The sequence below is a fragment of the Myotis davidii genome, unplaced genomic scaffold (assembly GCF_000327345.1).
Source record: "Myotis davidii unplaced genomic scaffold, ASM32734v1 scaffold419, whole genome shotgun sequence".
Classification (NCBI taxonomy): domain Eukaryota; kingdom Metazoa; phylum Chordata; class Mammalia; order Chiroptera; family Vespertilionidae; genus Myotis; species Myotis davidii.
This window is the reverse complement of record NW_006294998.1, coordinates 3,897,425-3,920,080: the sequence shown is the minus strand read 5'-3', so window position 1 is coordinate 3,920,080 and position 22,656 is coordinate 3,897,425. Positions and strand designations below refer to the sequence as shown.

At 37.9% G+C, this 22,656-nt stretch overlaps 1 protein-coding gene across 1 annotated transcript in view; it reads right to left on the bottom strand.

The window, feature by feature from the left end:
• GPC6 (glypican 6) overlaps positions 1 to 22,656 on the bottom strand; it is a 1,121,458-nt gene that overhangs the window by 806,043 nt on the left and 292,759 nt on the right. The window contains exon 2 of the mRNA XM_006769576.2: positions 21,660 to 21,818. Coding sequence (XP_006769639.1) covers positions 21,660 to 21,818 — 159 coding nt within the window. The remainder of the gene's footprint in view (positions 1 to 21,659; positions 21,819 to 22,656) is intronic.

Here is a 22,656-nt window from a genome sequence, read left to right as displayed (position 1 = left end):
TTGATCCTGCGATTGGAGGGTGATGGGGGTCAATGCCTGATGGCTCCCAGTATGTGAGAGGGGGCAGGCTGGGCTGAGGGACACTCCCCCCCAACACACACACACACACACCCAGTGCACGAATTTCGTGCACCGGGCCCCTGGTTTAATTATAATATAAATTTATAGTTAAGTCCTATTGTTTCTTTCTGTTTTCTGTGTTATTGGTTTTTTTTGGTGTAACGTTTCTTTTGAAAGAATTGATTCCTATTGTAAATAATTTTAAAACTACTGTTTTACAACATACCTGAAACAAGTAAACAAAAAAATTGATCTTCTTTGTAATTATTTCCACCATTGGCAAATTCACAATTCCAGGGGGCAATTCCACTGGGAAAAAGTTCTTTATTATATGTAGAAATCTTCCTCCCTATTAATATCCACACATTCATCTCTGTTTCTACTTTACCTACACCACAAAGCAATACAGGAAAGAGTTACTTTCCTAATACAGTACCCAAAAATATTTTCTTGCTCTCATAAATTTTCATGTTCTAAAATGATTATTTATACAATACCTTTGCATTTTGTAAATAAACATAGTAACTGCACAATATAGAAACATAACTGCAGTAAACTGAAGTCTGCCCACGTAATATTAACCACAAGCAGCAGATTGAATTAATGTGTAGTAGTTATTCACTAGTTCTTACTAATAATGATGTAATGTTAGTGATAATGATTTAATGACAGTATAATTAAAATTCAACTGTCATTCCACAACCAAAAATGCCAACATTCACTTATACACATTCAACCTTAATTAGATCCCTAATTAATACAGAATTGCACTTTAAAAATATTTATGTCTCATATTTTACTGGACAGTCCTTTCAAATGTAAAAGTGCATCCAAGATGATATGGCTTATGCTGGATTTTCCTTGTTGATGAGTTGAAGTTCACTAGAAACTTAAATATGCATGAAAAGCTAGCTTTCTCCTAGAACTCAGCATCCAATTGACATTTGAACAGCACCATCAACATATTCAGTGACATTCAATAACATGGGATGTTTAAGGAAATAAATCTTCCAGAGACAGCCAAGAGATTAACAATATGTAATAATTAAATCAATTAATATCACTCAAAGCCCTTATTACGTCCAATGAATACACAGATGTTTTATGTTTTATAGCTAATTCAAACATTAGGACTTAGACAAAATACCTTCATTTTCATATAAAATCTGAATAACAGATTTTTCTCATAATTAATTTAAATCTTTACTATACCATATTTTCTTGAAATTAGGCATATGGTCATGCTAAAAATGTTCAAAGATTAAAATATATAACACAGAAAACATATTTACTTTCTTCTAGTTATCAGTAAGTTAAATTTTATGCCAGAGTTAGTAAAGCATTGAATGCTCACCTTTTATAATTCCATTAAGTTATTAAAATAATTTGGTTATAAAAGGGAAGCACATTCCTCAACCCTAGTATAATAACCTACACCCATGGGTGTTATGTTGTTCAGTTCACTCCTAATCATTGCCAACCCTGCTTTCCGTGCTTTGAGCAGCAGAGAGTAGAGAATGAGGATTTCTGTCTTTCCCCTCTCGATTCAATCTTGTGACTTTTCAATGCTCAGTTCAAGAATGGGAAAGGTTAATAATACTATTTAATGTCAGAGACATCAATTAAGTCATCTGTATTAGCATTATCCCAATGAGACAAATATAGAAATGGAGGCTCAGAGAAGTTGAATGACTTCTTGGAGTCATATGGCAAGTAAGTCCAAGAGCTAAATGACTTACAAATCAAAACTGATGCCCTTTCTACTATATTGCATTGACACCCTTTGCTATAGTTTACTAGTGTTCTATTTCATTAATGATTCACACTCAATTGCAATGTTATTTATCTTTAGCAATATAGTCTCATGATATAATGTTTACATCCATAATTATGGTAGACTCTTCATTTGCTGCCCATGAAGATACAAAAAAAAAAAAAAAAAAAAAAAAAACACCAAATTTTAGGATCTTAGGAAAAGTCTTGCCTGAGGCTCTCTTTTAATGCTAAAGTGTGCTTTGTAAATGCCCATCAGGATTGGAGATAGGGACAAGTATGGTCATACCTGACATGACATCTTTTCTTTATTGTGCCAAGTCTAAAATCCAACAGTTTCCTGCAAATACTAGCCTGGGATGAACAGGTTTGATTCTGGTCAAGGCCACATACCTCAGTTGCAGGCTCCCCAACCCTGGATGGGGTGCGTGCAGGAGGCAACCAATTGATGTGTCTCTCTCACATCGATGTTTCTCTCTCTATGTCTCCCTCTCCCTAAAGAAAGAAAGAAAGAAAGAAAGAAAGAAAGAAAGAAAGAAAGAAAGAAAGAAAGAAAGAAAGAAAAGTGTGTATCATTTAATTGAACATAATGCAAGACAGAGACACCCTCATGGTTACAATAAGTGGTAAAAAATTGCTGTAAGGGTGTCCATGGTCTCATCTCATTTAACAGCCTAGCTCTCAACACTTGAGTTCCTCTATTTTACTCATTGTTCAACTTCTGTGGTTCATGTCCTTAGTAACTGTCTTCTTTCAAATCCCTTGACTCCTGGCATTTGTGTAGACCAGAGGTGGGAAACATCTAGCCAACAGGCTGTATCACTTGGTTTGGTCCTGCCAAGGCAACTGGAGGCGGAACTCAAAATTCAATAAATCTAGGAGCTTTATTCATAGCAACATAATTTTTAAGTTGTATGGCTCAGGAATCTATATATAAAAAAATGCTAATATGCTAAGTGCCCCTCCGACCATCCAATCGGTAGCTATAACGTACACTGAACACCTGGGGCAGACATTCAATGCAGGAGCTGCCTTGATGTGCACTGGCCATTTACAAAGAAATGGCACCGCACACCTGGAGCAGAAAAAGCAACACTCAGCTTCCCCCAAGTGGGTCACAGGCCCCGCCACCACCCAAGAGTGACAGCCCACCAAATCACAGCCAACACTGCCAAAACCCCCCAGCCCAGAAACAGTAGCTGTGGGCGCCAGGTAATGACATCACGTAGCAACGCCCAGCTTCCTCTCCCTAGTGACTAGCCTCCTTGGAGTTTCTTCAGTCCAGGAACACTTGCTTTATAGCAGGTGCAAACATTTTATACTTTAACTGAATATCTGTGAAGTGTTTTCCTGTGCCTCATCTCATTTGATCTTCACAGAAATTTTGGAGTAGGTAGATAGGAGACTCGGTAGAATCCTGTTTTCTTTTTATTAGCAAGAAAACAGAGATTTAGAAAATTTAGAAACTTGACCGCGGTGAGGAATGTCCCGCCCATGGGCCGTATAAGGTCTGGCCCTGCCAAGGCATTGGGGGTGAATTAATTAAATGTTTGACCAAATATAGCAGGCTACTTTTTAAACTGTATGGCCCACACATGATGTTATAAATATCCAAGTGGCCCTTGGCAGAAAAAAGGTTCCTCACCCCTGGTATAGACCACAGAATTTTATGGATTCTGTCCTTCCCTTCTCTTGTACTCCACTTTATACTACTCTTAAGATCAACATATCCAAGAGAGAGAGAGAGAGAGAGAGATCTGTTTACTAGTTCAACTACAATCACTATCAAGTACAAAAGGTTTTGTTGGGTCAAGCTCATATCCAAACTCAACACTTATAAAGAGATGATTTTTCCCTAGTTAACTAGACTCATATTAATCAAATAATTACAAAAAGGCATCATAAGTGGAATGAAAATGTGGGCAGCCTATTCAATGATAAGTGGAGACAACTGCTATACCCTTGGAAGGAAGCTCTGAATCCTTTCAGAGTTTAGAAGATGCATCCTGAGACAGACACCTTCTTATTTAAGTTCCTTTCACTCACAGAAAGTTTTCAATGTCTGTCCTATTGCTGAAGAACTAAAATATCCTGCCTAATATACAAATAGACTGAACATTGGAACAATCAGTGGAACGACTGGTTGCTATGATGCACACTAACCACCAGGGGGCAGACACTCAATGCAGGAGCTGCCCACAGCCTGTAGTCCCCAGAAGAAGGCGACCTGTGGTAGCAGAGGGTGGTGGGGCCAGCCAGTGAGCAGATGGGGAGATTGGGTGTGGGGGTGCAGAGGGAGGTGACCGGTGGCGGCAGGGAGATCAGGAGGCATGGGGGTAGGGCCAATGAATGGGCAGCACCAGGCTGGCCAAGGCGGGTGCCAGCAGGGGCTCCCTGATCTCCCTGCCAGTCACCCCATAGATCTGCCCTGATGGCCAGGCAGGCCTAGGGACCCTACCCATGCACAATTTTGTGCACTAAGCCTCTAGCACCATATATAAATAGCACTATCAAGGCATTTGTACTATTTACTGGTTTCTTCATTAACTGGATATTCTTAGCTTCTTGCAGGTTGACCTTATGAGCTCTGCCTGTTTGAAGGTTGTTTCTGTATTGGCTGCTAAAAGAACTGAGTCTTCCTTAGCCTATCTGACATGGCAAGCCTCTAACAGGCCGAACCACTAAGTTCTATAGAGTGACTTTAGTTGTGTCTAAATAGCCTGAAGTCCGAATTTCTAAAACAAAACACCTCTTACCAACCCAAAGTAGCAATTTTCTTCTGACAACAAATAGGGTAGGATTTAGTCAGTCTGTCAAGTTCATCTCAGAATACATTGGCTGGAATTGAAACATCTAGTCTAAAAGAAGTCTGGGAGAGTCCTGCCGTTGGATGCAGCACTTCCTCAAGAATTTTCCATTCAGGATATATGATCATATTAAAACAATATTAAAGAAAAAATTTAATTGCAGTCATTAAGCCTTGGGGTAATGAGGTGGTGGAGGCTAAAATGCTCTTGGTGAAAAGATTAGATCAGCCATTTTTAAGTGAAAACTGAAGACCAATTTGTATGGTACAACAGAATCCTGTAGAATAATACAGTTTTTAGAGCTAAAGGAAATCTCACACATATATCCCTCAAGTTTTTCTATTTTATTTTCCAATAGAACAATAGTCTAAGTAGAATATTTTATTTCTCACAAAAAGTCATGGGGTCAAATATGTTTAGAACTATTATGTAATTTCTCCCCTTTTTGCTACTTGGAACAACCATTAACTTGTCCTCCGTCCCGTCAATTCCTATTCCTATGCTAAGATTCAAGAGAGTCCATCAACTTTGCTAAGAATTCCTTTCACTCAACAAATGAAGGTAGTCAACGCCATCCTCCGTGCATCCAGAACATTGCTTGTCTGTTAGAGCACCTATTAGGTTACTGTAGTATCTGTTAACAAACTATCTTCAATGTGTCCACTAGCTTATTCGTTTTGTTAGCTCACTCACCTTACATATGTATCTCCGATAAAAAGAAAGGGGGGTTCATAAATGTGATGAGTTAACCAATGCTTCCCAGAAATGTAACAGTTGAACGTTAGAATGACTTTTAATAGAGACAAAACTCATTCCCATTTATGATAAAAAAAAATCCACAAAATTTCTGTAAGGCATATTAACAACATACAGCGTGTTATTTAACACACAGTTTGAGAGCTTTTTTAACTTTGAAAGAATAAGACCTATCAATACATCTCATATAAGCTACTAAATAATATTCAGGAAGTAACTGCTTTTGCAGCACTCAGAGGCCAACAACACGATTCGGTTATGAGAAGGAGAGGAAAAAGTTTTATAGAACCACTCTGTCTCTCCAACTTACTGATCTCTTAAAGGCTGGTGGCACTGCCTTCTGTCTGCTAGGGGATCTGCTTACTGTCAGCTCTGGTCCTAGGTCAGCCATGAGGCCATCCATCTTTACAAGGTAATTCATTCTCATTGTTTTTTTTTTTTCTTTCCTCTTCCTCTGACATCATAAAAGGAACTACACTGAGCAGATGTGTTTTTAATAAGTCTATACTTATAAAGATTCTCAGAATACCCAGATAAAAAGAAATAATATACTTTTCAAAGACCATTTTAATACTGATATCCTTAAAAATCAAGAAAATAGATACTTCCTAATGAAGACAAGATCAAGATAATCTCAATTACTAGAAAAGGCAAAGAGCTAAATGAAAAGTTTAAATTTATTAATTGAAAGGACATTGTTCTTTTATCCTTGAGGAAGCTTCCTGCTAAAATGCTGCTAAACAAACAATGAACCAGTGCCGATTATAATTCCTTTTCATAGTTTGCCCTGCACACTTTTCATTTCCAAAACCGTGGGGAAACCAACAGCTACCACAGTACAGGAGGTATAGAAATTAAGTCTTCAACCGCAGAATGTTACACTGAGTGTTGATCCTTCTCCTGACTACAGAAAGAAGGAAGGAAGAACAGAAATCAAGGGAATGCAGAGCAAGGGAATGTAATGGCACTGAAGTCATGGACATGATCTATGAGACTGAGGATATGTGGGATGAAAAAATAAAAACAAAAACCACCCTGAATATAAGGACAGAGACATGCAAGAGAATACCAATGAAACCAACAATTTGACAAAGTTGGAAAAGGAAAATCACCTAACAAAATTGCTATATTCTGATGTGAATTTTGTCTTTCTTGACATTCTTAGGTCTCAGCTTAAGAAAATCTTGAAGTATACATTTGAAGTAGAAGAGGAAAATTTGAAAACAGTAAAAGCAATAGTATAAAGTTAAGAAATAGACTTAGAATATTAATAAGGGGTATGAGAATGAGCAACTTCAAAGACGTATCTCCTAGTTAATACCTTGTTTGGTTATGCAAATCTTTTAACACTGAATTGGCCTTTTCCTGGAATTAATTCATATGATATAACCCATATAAAAAAGAAACAGTACAATATCCAAATGTTAAAGTCATTCACTTCTTAGGAGATAAAAAATGTTCTTCAGAAGAGGGGGGGAAAAAGCACATTTCATTGAACTTAGAAGTTTTATCATTGACTTTAATTATTTTGTCCTTAGTTTAAATAGTGATAGTATCACAAACTACCATCTAATTTATGAGCTACAGTATGACAACATGTAACACATTTTGCATTAAAGACAGAGTATTTTATACCACTGAATAGAGGTCTGGTAACTCGCAATCGCATATCCATGCTATGGGGGTTTCAATGATTTCCTAAGAATAAACACAACATGCCTTTGTTGCTGGCAGGATCTGCTTCTTTTTTGTTCCCAGCCTCCCACTTGCAGATACAGGAGACCTCCTTGACACCAGCAAGGAAGGAATCAAGAATTGAATTTCTAGACTCAAATGCCATACCTGCTATTATTGGGGTTCAAATCTTGGGCACCAGTTCTAATTGGTAAACAGGGCTCTCTCTTTTTTCTGTGTCTGAAATTCCATCTTCGTAATGCTTCTCATATGCCAAATTTTAGCCATGAGTTCTGACTCACTGACTCTTACCAGGGATCCTGTCCCTGTGCCCGGGTGTGGCTCCTCCCAACAATCAGCTGTGTCTGCGTGTGGCTTTACCTATACGTGTACCTGCATCCCCAGTGCCAGCACTCTCCTCTCTGCACAGATACTTGTTTCCTGTGCTGAGACGTAGGTTGTTTGGCTGGGTCATTGTTGGTGAGTATGCTTTCTGAATCCTCTTTTGCCCTCCCCTCCCACCATGTTTGACTCATAGCACCTATAAGAGGTCCACCTTGCTGTGGGTGCATCCAGGCTAATTGGATCGTACCTCACTTTGTCCATGTGAGAATGGCAAAGCATAGACTTATTCGCAAAATAATGTTTTCCACTTAAAATATGAGTCCTTCTACTCACTAGATAGAATCTTCTTGAAATGGAAACAGCTACATTATGGTAAAGTCACCTGAGCTTCCCATTATTAACAGAAATTTTCACTTCAGAAACAGAGCTCAAATATTTTATTTCAAGGTAATTTGATTTGCTTTCCTTATGGGAGAAGGCACAGCTTGGTAAAGGGTTTGTGCTGGATTAAATCTTAGCTCTGTATTTTACTAGCTATGTGAACTCGGGCAAATTGCTTAAGTCTCCACACAAGAACCCTCTCACATATAAAATGGGAATAGAAATAATAACAACAATAATAATAATAATAATAATAATAAATCACTTACCTCATAGGATTGTTAAGGCTAAATTGGAGAACACATGAAAAGTTATTAAAATTGTGACTGGCTCCAAGTATTACTTAATACATATTAACTATAATTACTTAACTATATGAGAATTTTTCATGACTATTGAGCAAGAAAATTAATTCTGTGCACAGTAGTGAGGTAAGGAAATGAAGAACCTCTTTACCAGAAAGACCTCATGAAAGTGAGGTGGTGGTGTGGTTAAAATAGTAAACGCTAGCTATATGCCAGGCATTTTAATAAGTGTTGTGTGTATGCTATCTCATTTTAACACTCTTTGAGGCAGAATTTATTATTCTAACCATTTGAGATGGAGAAACTGAATTTCCGTCAAACAGTTGCCCAAAGCTATGGAGGTAGAGAGCAGCAGGGCCTGGGTTAGAAGGTCTGACAGCCTGAATACAGTAGCCAAATCACTAGGCTGTGCAGCCTGTACCTGGCTCTGTACCCACTGCATTCTCTTCCTCTCCAGCCGGGGAAGGGCAGTAAATAAGTCCTTTCCTCATTTTATTGTGCATCAGCGGGGAAAGGCTCTATCACAAACTGGTTGAGGTAGGAAAATAAACTTGGATTCAGCAAATTAACTCTCAGCATAGCTTTCAATGACTAGCGTCTCAGACTATTAAATTTGGAATTTCAGAAACATGCTCTAGCGAAGAACAGCTGCTGCTGGATCCCAATCCACAAAGCAACAGCAGTCGCAGCATCTGAACCATCAGCTACCAGAGCGCCATAGGTAAATAAGGTGAAAGTCCCCTCGCAATCTGACCCCTCCGAATCCTCTCCCCAAGCCTGCTGTGGGTGGCTCAAAGATACCTGCACAAGGCAGGCACATGATTTCCTGTGTTGTTGTGGGGTTTTTTTTAATGTATGTTCAGGCAGGAGGCTGTGATCTTTGCTTTCTATTGGTGGAATGGCTGCTAACATTGCCAGCTGGAAGTAAATGGAGATTTTAATCGAAATACATACAACTATCTACAAAGGGGGGGGGGGACCAGAGAGTCTTTTTATTAAGTTATCTAATGAGCACCCAGTGTGGCTTACATGTCTACAAATGATCCTCCCATTAGCTCATTTTGCAAACAAGTATTCAAAAAGAAAAGCCTTCTGATAAGGCTTGGTGTCTGTGTAGCTTCTAAAACCAATACCAGCTCAATTAGCTAAAGTAAAAGAAAAGCATAAGTCAGTCAGGTTGCTGTCCATTTTTGCTTCCCGAGGAAAGTGGAAAAGAAAATAATATTGCAAAACAAGAAGTAGTTCTTTTAAATATATGTAACAATGGTCACTCCATATGACCTAATGAGCAATTATGGATATAAATATGTATTTGTCTTATTAAAATGTTTTTTTCAAAGATACATATTTCTCTTTATCCTTAATACTTTTAGAAATATGGTCTATTTTCTCAGACCTTCTTATTCCAGTGGGAGAAATTAATTACAGGTGTTTCCAAACTTACTATGGTTCAACTTAGGATTTTTCAATTTTACAATGGTGTAAAAGCAATACATAGTCAGTAGAATCTTTACTTTGCGTATAATCATTTCCTGCATAGCAATAAGTGGCACTATACCTCCATGATGCTTGGCGGCATTGGTGAGTTAGCTACTCGCCAAGCACATGATCTCGAGGGTAAACAACAAATACTCTACAGTGTAATTAGATGGTTAGATGGTTTTGCCCAACTGTAGGCTAATGTAAGTGTTTTGAGCACATTTAATGTAGAGTAGGCTAAGCAAGCTATGATGGTCAATAGGTTAGGTATATTAAATGCATTTTTTACTCAGGATATTATCAATTTATGATGGCTTCGTCAGTCCAGGAGCATCTGTAATAGCCTTGCTATTTAGTATCTTATCACCTAATAAAAATGAAGATCGTTATTTAATTTGAAATGCTGGCTACCTAGCAATATAGGTTATTCCACTTGTTGATATTTGTTTAGATGGCAAGAAAATTTTTGTGATGAAAAAATATCATTACCTATCATTGCTTAACCTGCCTTTGTAAAGGTTACTGGTGCTTTATTTTTTTCATTGTATCAATTATTTTAAAGAGTCATTGTATGTAAGGTTAAGATATTTGACAACAATGGTGCATTTCTTATTGCCGTTCAAATACATACGAGGTTTTAAAATGAGGCTAATGGACAATGAGGGCAGAGAACAAACCCATACTTAGAGTTCTACATTAGCAAGAAGAAATACAATTGACCCTTCTACTTTGTTATCAAGGTAGCTTTGATTAAGCTCCCACAAAAATCAAAATGCTATGCAATTGACCAAAATCCTCACAAGGAAGAAAAATAAATTGTTGATTTTTTTAAAAAAATCTATTCCTCAAGTTTGCCTAAAGCTGCTGGCCCTTAAAATGGGTTTATTTGGTTTATTTGTGTTTTGTTGTTGTTTTCAGATGAGGAATGGGACAGAGCAGAACTGGAAGGCCGTTGATGAACAAACTTGGAAGACTGCCACACTCCCTAAATCAAGTTCTGGCATTTTCTGTGTATGCTGTGTAGTGAAGGAACAGCATTAGTCATTGGCAAGAAATCCATTTAGGTGTGCAGGCAGTGCCCAGGTGATGTTTATTCTAAGGAATCTTAATGTCTCAGCCTATTGAAGAAGTTGGCACAAATAAACTTGCTGGAATATTTACCACTGAGTTTATTAGTGAACCCAGGATAAAGAAACACCACGAGCCACGCAGCATCCCATCTCTCAGTCACCACTGGCAGGAAGCCAGGAGCACACCACGCTCAGTTTATCACTACATCACTAATAACTTGAAGCAATGGCGATGTTAACTGCCTTTAAAAAATATACATTTTAGCTCTAGCTGGTCTGACTCAGTGGATAGAGTGCCAGCCTGTGGACTGAAGGGTCCCAGGTTCGATTCCAGTCAAGGGCACATGCCAGGGTTGCTGGCTCGATCCCGAGTAGGGGGCGTACAGAAGGCAGCCAATCAATGATTCTTTCTCATCATTGATGTTTCCATCCCTTCTTCTCCCTTCCTCTCTGAAATCAATAAAAATATATTTTTAAAAGTACACATCTTAAGTGAGGATTTAAGGTTGATGAAAAGAAACTATGAAAAATCAATAGCTATTTCATTAACACTGTAAAACGTTCACTAAGTAAATATGCATATCTTTACATAATGCAGACTTCTTAACAGCTGCAGAAGTTCTGGAATTTTCAATGATGAATTTTCAACTCAGTTATGGTAACAGCCATCAAAGTTGTACTAACAAAATGTTTTAAAGTCTGGGGAATATTAGCCCCAGAAAATACCCTAACTCTACAGGGACTTGATTCCACTTTATATTTTGTATTCATTTTATATTTATAAACGATTAAGTGTAAGACTTAGGGGTTGTAAATTACTTTATTTTTCAGAATTTATTTGAATATACTTTCATAAGAAAGCACACATTGGTTATTACATTTTTATTCATTGACCTCAGAGATCAGGGTTTCCCCCCCCAGTGAGGTAAAAATTTAAAGTAAATGCTTTAAAACTTTAAGTCAAATTATTCAAGTTTTCTACAATAAGCATTTACTACTTTAGAGTCAGAAAAATGTTATGTTATTAAAATTTTATTTGTTATTTTAGATGTTATTAAAAATAATATTTTAAAACGTTATTTATCATTCAAGCCAAAAATGAGAAATTAAAAATGCATTTTCTAGATAATAAAAAGTAAATATCTATTAAATCTTATCAACTAGAAAAAATAAGAAAAAAGAAAATAATTTTGTAGTTCACAAATATGAAACATTCATATAAAGTCTAATTTTCATCTGCAAAAGGTCAAATGAGTTATGGCTCTTGAGTACAGTTCACTGTCAAAATCAGAAGGAAAAGAGAGAGACTTGCTTAATGTATAAAAGGCATTGTTTAATGATCAATAGGTGCTTGAAATCTAGCATACACAGTGGGGACCTTTATATTAGCAGACCATAACCTGATCTTAATATGGTAGAAGAAAGATTTTTAAATCTGTCATCTTTCTGTGCCTCAACTCCATGTCCTGATTACTGAGCTGTCGGCTCCACTTAACCAGTGATACTCAGGTGTATCCCAGAGTGCAGCTGAGAAGACGACCTGCTTCAGAAATGTCAAATGCGTAAGCTAAATGAAGATTGTGGGGTCCCATCAAGAACAGAGAATCAAAATATACAATATCTGAACCCAGGAAGGTGTGTGCTAACTGGTTTTCTAAGTGACCCCTGTGCATCTTGACCACTCTTTATTCATGTGAACACACACTTGTGCCGTGTGTGTGCGTGCGTGTGCGTGTGTGTGTGTGTGTGTGTGTGTTTGATATAGAGAACACACACATCCTGTTTTTTGAAGTAAGGGCTTCTACTTGCACTCTCAGTGAAGACCATCATTGTTCTGAGAATCCACAATTAGTTCCATTAAATCCACTGGAGCAAATGCTGCTGAAACCTAATATCGCTTCCAGGTTTATGGGCCCTAAGAGTTAATAGATAACTAGAACTCAAAGCTTCCTGTTTTCTCCTGTTGTATTTATTACCGGACCTCAAGTAATCCATCTGACTGGTCTGTGCCCTTGGATCTGTGCAAGTCGGTGCCATAGTCAGACAGCACTGCAGCAGAATTAAATATGCTCTCTATTAAGTGAGCTGTAGGAAGACAAAATAGAAATAGGAGACCTAATCCCAATAGTTAATGAGCTTAGACTTCAACAGAGAGGATGCAATAGATCATACTTTTTATCTATTAAGAATGCTATTAAAAGAACACTAAATAAGTGAAAATGATAAGGTGTCAACTACATAAGTCTTGAGGAGAAGGAGACAGCCTTGATCTGAGTTAATTCAGAGGGCTGAGAGAACTGTAACCTATAATGGCCACAGCACTATTCTTCTAAATGAAGAAAAATATGCAAGGAAATTTTTAAAAATAAAAGATATGTAGAAAAGCACAACTTCTTCCAAAATGGAAAGGCCTGAGAGGTCCAGTTTCCTGTTATCTTACTTCAAAGTTTACTTTTCATTTTCGCAGTTGTTTGGATTCAATCATACCAGTAGGTAGGGAGGAAACAGTATAAAGATCGTGTACTGCTATATATAGTCATCCCAGGAATAATATTTGTCCATTTAACAAACCTTTAAAGCACAATAAATGGAAAGTTCTGAAATTTGTAATGAGGGATTTTTAAAATTGTCTGAGTTCGGTGAACCATGGAAGCTGATTAGCTGGTCACTGACCCTACCTCCACACATGGGGTCAGGTTCTCCTCCAGTCTAATGGAATGCTTGGAAACAGATGGAACTAATCGCTCGGGCAACCTGTCTCTTCCTTTGGGTTTGCCAAAATGTGAAACTCCAAGAGCTCATTTCCATCTTGTCATTCAACCAAAAGTCACTGGGCGACGATGGAGCGATGAACAAGTGTTATTTATAATGCATTTATACTATACGTTTGCATTTTCTTCTGAATCTTGCCAACATTTGTGTTTGAGTGGTCTGACTTGGTGTCCATGTAGCTTCTAAGTAAGTATTGAACATTTTGAACCACAGCAGGGAGACCTATATATGAAGCGTCACTTCAACAGTCCTATCCATATTACTAAACCAGAGATGTCATTTCCAGGAAAGCAATAATAAATATTTGAACAGAAGCAGACACTAAGCAGCCTTGATCCGAGTTAAATTTCTTATAAGTTGTGTTCATCTTTGCAACTTGAAAATGTTATGTGATTTACTCTTGTTGGGTACACAAAACATAAGCGTCCTTTAGCCTATGGACATTGCTCTCTGTCTAGAATGAATTAACTGTATGGAAATCTTCGATCCTGTATATGCTCAAGTCAGTTCTCGGTCTTTCAAAACTTTTTATTACAAAATTTAAAAATCATATACAAATAAGACTATAATAATAAACCCCATTGAAATTATCAACCAGCTTTGAGCATGATCACCTTTCTGCCCATCTTGCTCCTTCTATCTGCCCACCTCAGGGACTCCCTCAGCACAAAGGATGCCATTGAGATAAAGTTTCCCCAGAATTATTTTCTTTTGAATCTTGAGGAAACATGCAAATGCTTTTCTTATGCTTTTACCATGTTGTGGATTTTTGTTTGTTAGGAAAGGGAAATCTTATATTGTCTCAGTGGAGGAGGATACACAGATTTTATTCCAATTTTGTATTAGGAAGGAAGATCAAGAATCTCTTGACACAAAATCCCCACTTAAAGAGTGAGTGACTTATGCTGCTTCCCACTGCCCATCACACCTAACTGGAGGTAACGGGTCTCACTACCTTGACACACACGATGCAATCAAACCAGTCTACACTGAGCTACTATGTTCTCAGGTCTGAAGACAATAATGTTTCCACTGATCTCTAATTTAAACCACCATTAAATATGTTTCTTCGTTTTCATTAAAATAAGAAAATCTGTTTTCTCTATTCGGTGGCAGATCAAATTAACTGAAATAAAAGTTTCCTGTAATATCCCCATACTTCCTCAAAGGATTAGTGAGCCACTGTCAGGGAACAGCTACTTGTCTGCTCATTAACATTCATGACCAAGAAACCTTCCTGTAAGGCTGGTTTCAGTGTCTGATAGTGCAATACTTAAAAGAAATTGTCTTGCCTGTGAAACAGCTGCTCAGCAAAGCCACCATGCCAGGGGATGGCGATAATAAGATGATAACATTATAAGCACAAGGGAACATAATGTGCTTTAAGTTACTTTGAGGTGTGTGGTAAGATAGCAGTCTATCATTGAGGACATGAAGCTGCTGATCAGGCATGCACATCCTTAGTTTTTGAAAGGTCTCTGGAGAGAGAGAGAGAGGAGAGAGAGAGAGAGAGAGAGAGAGAGAGAGAGAGAGAGAGAGAGAGAACAAACCCCCTTGTACAAAGGAGTGAGTTCGTGTGCAATGCATTTAAAGAACACCCAACCATGGATCATACATTCCAAGATTGTGCAAATGCAAGGCATTTGTGGTGTATAAATCTATTCACTAGTTCTGCCAAAGCCAACTACCTGGTTAGTTGATTCTTATTTTTCAAAGGACTGTCCTGTGGGAGAATTGGCAGATTACTTTCCAGTGCCAGCGAGACCGTTTCTCAGTTTCTGAAACCCAAGTCAGCACATTCTGATTTGCAGGGGAGGGTCCTTCAGACAAAATGGGGCCTAGCAAACTTACAGGCGGCATTCAGCTAATTGCTTCCTATAATGATTAGCATTCTAACCCTTAGGAATTACAGTAAAACTTGTTATTCTGCACAATGATGAAGGGGAATAATAGCATAAAATGGAAATATCACATCTTACTCTTGAATCACATCATGGAAGTTGTGTGTGTTTATGTGTGTATTTGTCAGTGTGCTAGGATATGGGAGGTAGTAGTTGAACAGAGGTTTCATACCCAAGAAATACTTATTGATCTTGAGTTCCTAGAGAATCAATCCTCCCCCCCGCTGCCCCTCAAAAAGCAAATATGGAACATAAACATTGCTTGGGAGGCTGTCAGCTTAGGACTATGGTAGATTAACATACAGAAACATTCACTTCTCTCTCTACCTCAACCTTGATGGGAGTCATATAGTCCTCCGTCCCACTGACGTTGGTAATGATCATGAAATTTATCCTGGCCAATAGAACTTGAAAAGTCTGTGTGCCAATTCTAGTTTAGGCTTTAAGAAACATCGTGCCTACACACATATAACTTAGTCTCCAAACTGCACCACGAAATCATGCCCACGATACAGTACCACTTCCAAAAGAATAAGAGACCTCTGGAGTGGAACAGATCAAATCTATACTCGAGAACTGAGCCTCCGTGAACACAGCCCAAAACAGCCAAACTCTGGTCAATTCAAAGACCCATTAACAAAAAATAAATGCTTCTTGTTTATGTCCTGAACTTTTGCGGCTGTTTGTTCCACAACAATGTCCGATTGATACAAAGCCAAGAAAGTGTCTAAAGAATGTTTACAAAATAGATAAATGCTAAATGTCAACAGAGTAATGTTGTTTGGAAAAAGTCAATAGTAAATATGTTTACAAGTGCCCTTGACTTTGTGAACATGCATACAAAATTGCTGGAACCCTTTGTCTCCTCCTGACACTTCTTTAACTATCATGATCTTAAGTTATTCTTTAAGGACTCTGTCTGCACCTCTTCCAAAGTCTCTAGCACCTCTAAATAAAATACTTGACTCCCCCTTTTCTGTTTCCATTTTCTGAGATAGTCAATTGCCTTCTTTTTTAAGCTTAGATCTCCCCAATAAGGTAAACATTGTGACAGATTGTGACCGTATTTTTAACATTATTAGTCATTTTAAAATCTATTACAGACTGACTCGGTTAAGTGCCTTCTATATAGTAGGTTATGAATAAATGTTTCCAAATTCAAATCACACACACACACACACACACACACACACACACACACACACATACACCATCTATCCATCCATATGACAGGAAATATAGAAGATTCTATCACCATATGGAAAACTACTTAGGTTTTCAAATAAGTGTATTCTCTGGGAAAAGTAGACCATATTTTAAAGCTATCATTATATTATTGCTGTCTCTACAGTATATAGATGAAAAATGATATTTTAAAAGAAAATACAGCAGATTTGCAGTGTAAAAATATTATGGTGCTGTGTATAAATTATTTCCGCATTCAGTAAAATGAGAATTCTGAGGGTGTTACTGTAGAATAAGTTCTTCAGAAAGATGGAAATTACGGCTGAACTTTTTTTTTATTTTGCTTTTAAAAATGTACTTGCTGCCAAAATCTCTGGACAAATGTATGTCATTAATATACATAAATAAAAACCAAGAAGGAGAGAATAATAATAAGACCAAGAAGAACACACTAAACAAACAAACAAAAACCCTCATATTGAGTTTCAAATGCAAATAAATTTCAACTCAAATAAATCTGAGGAAAAAATAAACAAAATAAAATGCCCTGTCAACTAAATTTTCCTGTCCCTGAATTATCCATATTCCATACATGTTCCTAAAGAATAGAAAGCAAATGCCTACATCAAGATAGAGGTTACTAGACTTTGGTACCTAAGGGGAATAAACAATATGCTTTTATCGATTCAATACAAATTTTTCACAAAACACTCATTTCCTTTTAATTTAGGACAACTTCCAATTGAAGACCATTCTGCCTTCACCAAAAATGTGGCTAGATTCTGTACCCATCAACATCACTATTGACTGGCTACAGAAATATCAGTGATTTTAGCTAATGTCCACACGAACCAAATAAAAGCTTAGTGAGTATTTCAACCAAATATTGACTTCCTATCACACCACTATTTATAAGACTGATGTAAGTCAAGAGTATTAGGTTACACTCTTGGTTTCATCATTTTGGTGGAAACTTGGCAAGTCATTTACCCGCTCTAAACTCCAGGTTCCTTGGAGGCTGGACTATATTTAGGTGGGTAATTATATTTTTTTAAGGATTAAAAAAAATCTCCCACTTTTCTCTGAAAGACATTTCCACTTCCTCCCCACTGTAACTTGGGGCAGGGCAGGCAGAGGGAGACAGAGAAATAGATGCTGCTTATCATAAAATCTCCACACATTCAGGGACTGGAAAGCACTCAAAAGGTACAGTAGAGTAGTTAGGCTAGGTCTCAGGAGTGCTCAGTCCAAAAGGGAAGCCGACTCAGTCACTGATTGGCTGTGTGTCTTGAGAGTGCTGGTCACCCTGGCAGATAGGCAAACATCTACAAAGGGTGAGGTACAGGCCAGGTGTTGTCCATTATTACAATCACTACTATCAGAGTGTTCTCTTGTTCTCCATGTTCCTAGGATTCTAACAAATCAGCCACTGAAATGCATGACCACCATTGGGATTTAGACACAAATGCCACTTGGATAGGTCGGACAGTCACAAAACACAAAAAAAGCTAGGCAACTGAGAGGGTACACGAAGATGTCACTTCCTTTTTTCTATATTTACATGATTTATTTGTTTTGTGTACTTCTGGCTGGGTGTTTGGCAGAGTGAGAAAGGTAAGAAATATGGGAGAGGTTTTATGGCCATCTGCCACTTGAACTGGGCTGGGTGCTCGTCCCCACATTGAAAGTATCTCTATAGTTCTGAGGGACCCTTTGCAGCAGTCAGACCCTGGACACATGGTGAGGGGCCTGCAGGGATACGTAATGCAAACCAGAAGTGGAAATTGGGCCAGAGAAAGGGGGAAAAAAACATACAAAAACTTGTGGTATAGGGAAAAGCACCAGTGTCAAGAATGTCTAAACCCTTATTTTATATACATTCATCATAACATTTCAATTCTATGTTTAAAAAGAAAAAATGCTACAGAGTGATAAGCAAATTCCTTGCAAAAGAATGAAAATTTCAGCAATTGAGAATATATTTTTTCAATTCATTGTCTTCAGATACAACCTTATTTTCAATGTATTGCTTCTCAGCTATATATTTTAGCCTAATGGGTATATGGAGCAAAAGTTGGCCATTTGGGAATGTAGACAAAAATATATATTAATTCAGGTTTAGGTTCCAATCACCCAATGAATATTTATAAATGTACCATGTTATCTCAAAAATATTACTAATGATGTTAATAGGAACTTGGAAAGAATATGACAACAGATAGAATGCTATGTAATGTTAAAAATTTTGAATTTCAAAATTTAAAAGTCACCTCTGTCAAATAACAAAAGTTAATGGAATCAAAACATTCCCAGAATAATAAGGGAAGCAACAACTGTAGACTAATTTTAACAGTGATTGAATCTGGCTTCTCCATATAGTTTGGACTGAATCACACGTACCAGATAGAATTTAAAATGTTATTGTAGTTAAGGAAAATAGGAAGGAAAGGGGCCCCCTCTTCATATAATATAGTTATCATTCATATCATTTAAAATAAAATAAAATATCTAGCCAATGAAGACATCCAAAATACAGATGACAAATCAGGATCTCTAGATTAAAGTGGGACCAGAGGCAGAAATGCAAAAGGCACACTCTGGGTCAGGAGACCCCAGCAGAAATGCACAATGACTCACAGAATAGAAATGACTTATATGACCATCTTCTTATTCCTGCTAGGTGATCCTGCAAAGTCACCTTTCAGGAAAATAAAATTCAAAGCCCTTCAGAGCGCTGTTGGTTTTATCACTCAAGATAAGACTGGGAAGGTAACATTCCAAAACTGACCCTAGGTAGTTCTTCTGTGCTTACCAACTGATACTCATCAATAAACACCACGGGGATGTGTTAAGGAGGAAAACAGCCAAGGAAAGAAATGGAAAGCTACCTAGTGAAGTTCCTGAAAGGTGACTTAGGGTATCACTTTCTAGGGATAAGAAGGTAAGCCATACAGTTGCATAACTGACCTCATGAAATTGACAAAAGAAAGGGCAAACATGATAATGGTGACTTTTTAATTGGCATGTTTCTATAAATGTTTTAAAGACTGAGCTCTACAGAAGCTGTGCTCACCAGGACACATTCAGATTTTTTTTTTTTAAAGTCTGGCGGAAAGCTTCCTTGGGAAAAATCTTAATTTCTCTCCCATTTCAGTGGAATGTAACTGCAATGAAATGCACTGCTACTAAATAATTCATCACCCTCTATGTCAGATCTAATCTTATCAAAAGTCAATGCCCTGTCAAACAGATTGACTTAATACCCCTAAATACATTAACATAATTTAAAACACACCTGTAAAAAGAGAGGGAGGGATGGAGGAAAGAAGGGAGAAGGGAGGCAGGAAAAAGGAGGGAAGGAGATTTCCTTAATAAAATGAATGAGATGTGGGATTAAATATTATAAATTCAAAGACATTGATATGAAAATACAAGAAGTATCTCACTCAGCCTTGTTGAATAACTACTCATTTACCAAAACAAAACAAAACACAAAAACAAAAACTCTCCATAAAGCTACCTTATATCTCCTATTTTTATTAAAAGATATATATATATATCTTTTAATAAAAATAGGAGATATAAGGTATATATATATACATATGTATGTATGTATGTGTGTGTGTGTGTGTGTATATATATATCTTTATACACATATATTATGTATTGTGAATACTGCCCTGGAACTATTGCAACCTAATTTTAGAGTACAGTTTTATAAAAGCACTAGAGTTGTTTTCCAAGGGTAGAAATCAGCAGCAGCAGGTCCCTCCCACCTGCTTTCTGTCACAAAAGATGGAGTGTCTCAAGTGGCCTCCACCTGAACTGATACATTATAGTTCCTCAAACACAGAGCCCCTGCAGGGGCTCCTGAATGTCACTGGAGTGGTAATCTGTCAATCAAGGGTAACTCCCAAGTACTCCCTGGGTGCATTCAAGGGAACAAACATTCACAGTAACACTTCAGAACTAGGCATTATTTTCATATACATCTACATAATAAAGTTGAACACAGAGTGAGAGGCAGCAGAAGAATGTGAAGATGCTGAAAAATACTTGCAGGGAATACAAGTCCCGTTCGCTTAGGTGGAAAATTTCACATCATCTTGAATACTGAAACCACTGCCGGGTGGACCTGCCTTTTAGAACTTGGAGGACTGATTTGAAAGAAATTGGTGCTGTTATACTCATTTAAAGCAGCAACGAAGCAGAACGTTTTACCTACTACAGAGGAAAACAAAAAAGAAAAAGAAAAGCTTTGGCAGGCCTCTTCTACACGGGCTCTGTTGTGCACTGACTGGAGAGCGGGAAGAAAATGAATGGCAGTTCTGTTGCCTTAGGCAACTTAATATGACTAAGGGCACAAGGAAGGCTCACCAAGATTTGCAAGTCTGCTTTCCAAGGAGTCATATAGTAAGGTACACTCATTTCTTAGAGCTCTAAGACTACACACCACTTAAGAATATTAACTTCATCCTTATTAATTCAGTTTATAAAAATCAGACTGCTTTAAAATATTGTTCTGAGGCTCACACGAGAAAACGCAATGCTGGAATTCTAGTTATAATTACATTCACACGTTGCACTTTCTAATACAGACGGTTTATTGAACAAATAGCATTGAGAAGTGAAGTCAATTGCATATAATCAGGAAATCAATAGGGGACTTAAACCTTATGCAGAAAGCACTGCAACTGAAAAGGGAACCCTGGCTATGTTATAGGGAGAAGGAACTCTAAAATAAAGGACACCATGTCATTGGCACTTCAAACACGCCTGTCTGTTTCAAAGTGTTGTATTTCAAAACATTTTGAATGGCATTCAATTCTTTTAAGGAAAAATGCCCTGATGAAAACTGAAGACAAGCTACAAAACCTGAATTAGAATCACTCTAATAATAAAACTTGAGCTTACGTCTTTCAGAAATCTCACAGGCAAACTGCAAATGCAAAACAGCTCTTTAAATCAGGTTTTTCCAAGCTATTACTATCTAAATTGTCAAGAAAGCACATGCTTTAAAAAAAAAAGCTATAAATATTTAAGAGGGAAAGAAAAGATCCTACCTAAAAAAGGTTTTTCCCATAAGACCAGGGTGTTTCTCAGAGAAAAGCACAGGTAGGACAAAGTGAAAGTGGAGGCTGTTTGACCTACCGTCGAACTTCTTGTGCCTGGACACGAAGGTAGTGCGCACGAAGTGACTCGTCTCTTCCACGAGGTTTTCAAACTCCAGTTTGCTCTGCTGGCTTAGCTTGTCCTCCATTTCTGTGGTGCAGCAGGTATATTCTTGAGGACAGATTCTTAAGTGCTCCCCTGCAAAGACAAGCTAAATGTCAGTATGAAAGGATAAGGACTTAGGGGAATTTGCGTCTCTCATATTGCCTTCAAATCCGGGGGTATTTGTCCCCTCAACCCCTCCAGCCATCCCCACGAACTTGATCTGCGCCTCTGTGTACTTAACATTGCAAATATTCTGGACTTTTGGTGAACCAGATGTTATGGTCTGAATGTCTGTGCCTTCTCCCCCGCCCCAACACACACACACACACACACACACACACACACACACACACATACATACATACACACACACAACCACCACCGCCACCACCCATAACTCATATGTATAAAACTCCAGTGGTTAGGTCATGAATGGAATTAGTGCCTTATGAAAGGGACCCCAAATAACTAAGTAATCCATCGTTTCTTTCAGCAAAAAAAAATTTGTGAACTAGGGAGTAGGTGGCAGTCACTAGACACTGAATCTGCCAGGGTCGTGACCTTGGAATTCCCAGCCTCCAGAACAGGGAGAAATGACTGTGTGTTGATAAGCCACCCTGTGAGAGCAGCCAGATATTTAGTTCCTGTCCCTGTCATGTAAAGACCTCGGAAGACCACGGCGATTTTCTGCTTTTATTTGAAATGCACCAAGTAACACCAAATGACAAGAGATGCAAGACAGTTATATGGGTGATTCTTTGGAAACCTCAAGTAAGGCAAAGACCATCAGTCCCATCACCGTCGTCTCGGACAGCTAGGGCGAGAAAAGATGGGAATGGGCCCTGAGTTCTCCGTCTGCCTGTCCATTTGTCAGAATGCATCAGCTTTTTATTGGGTGAAAGTGAGTGTGTTTTTAATGGAGGTCCCAGGT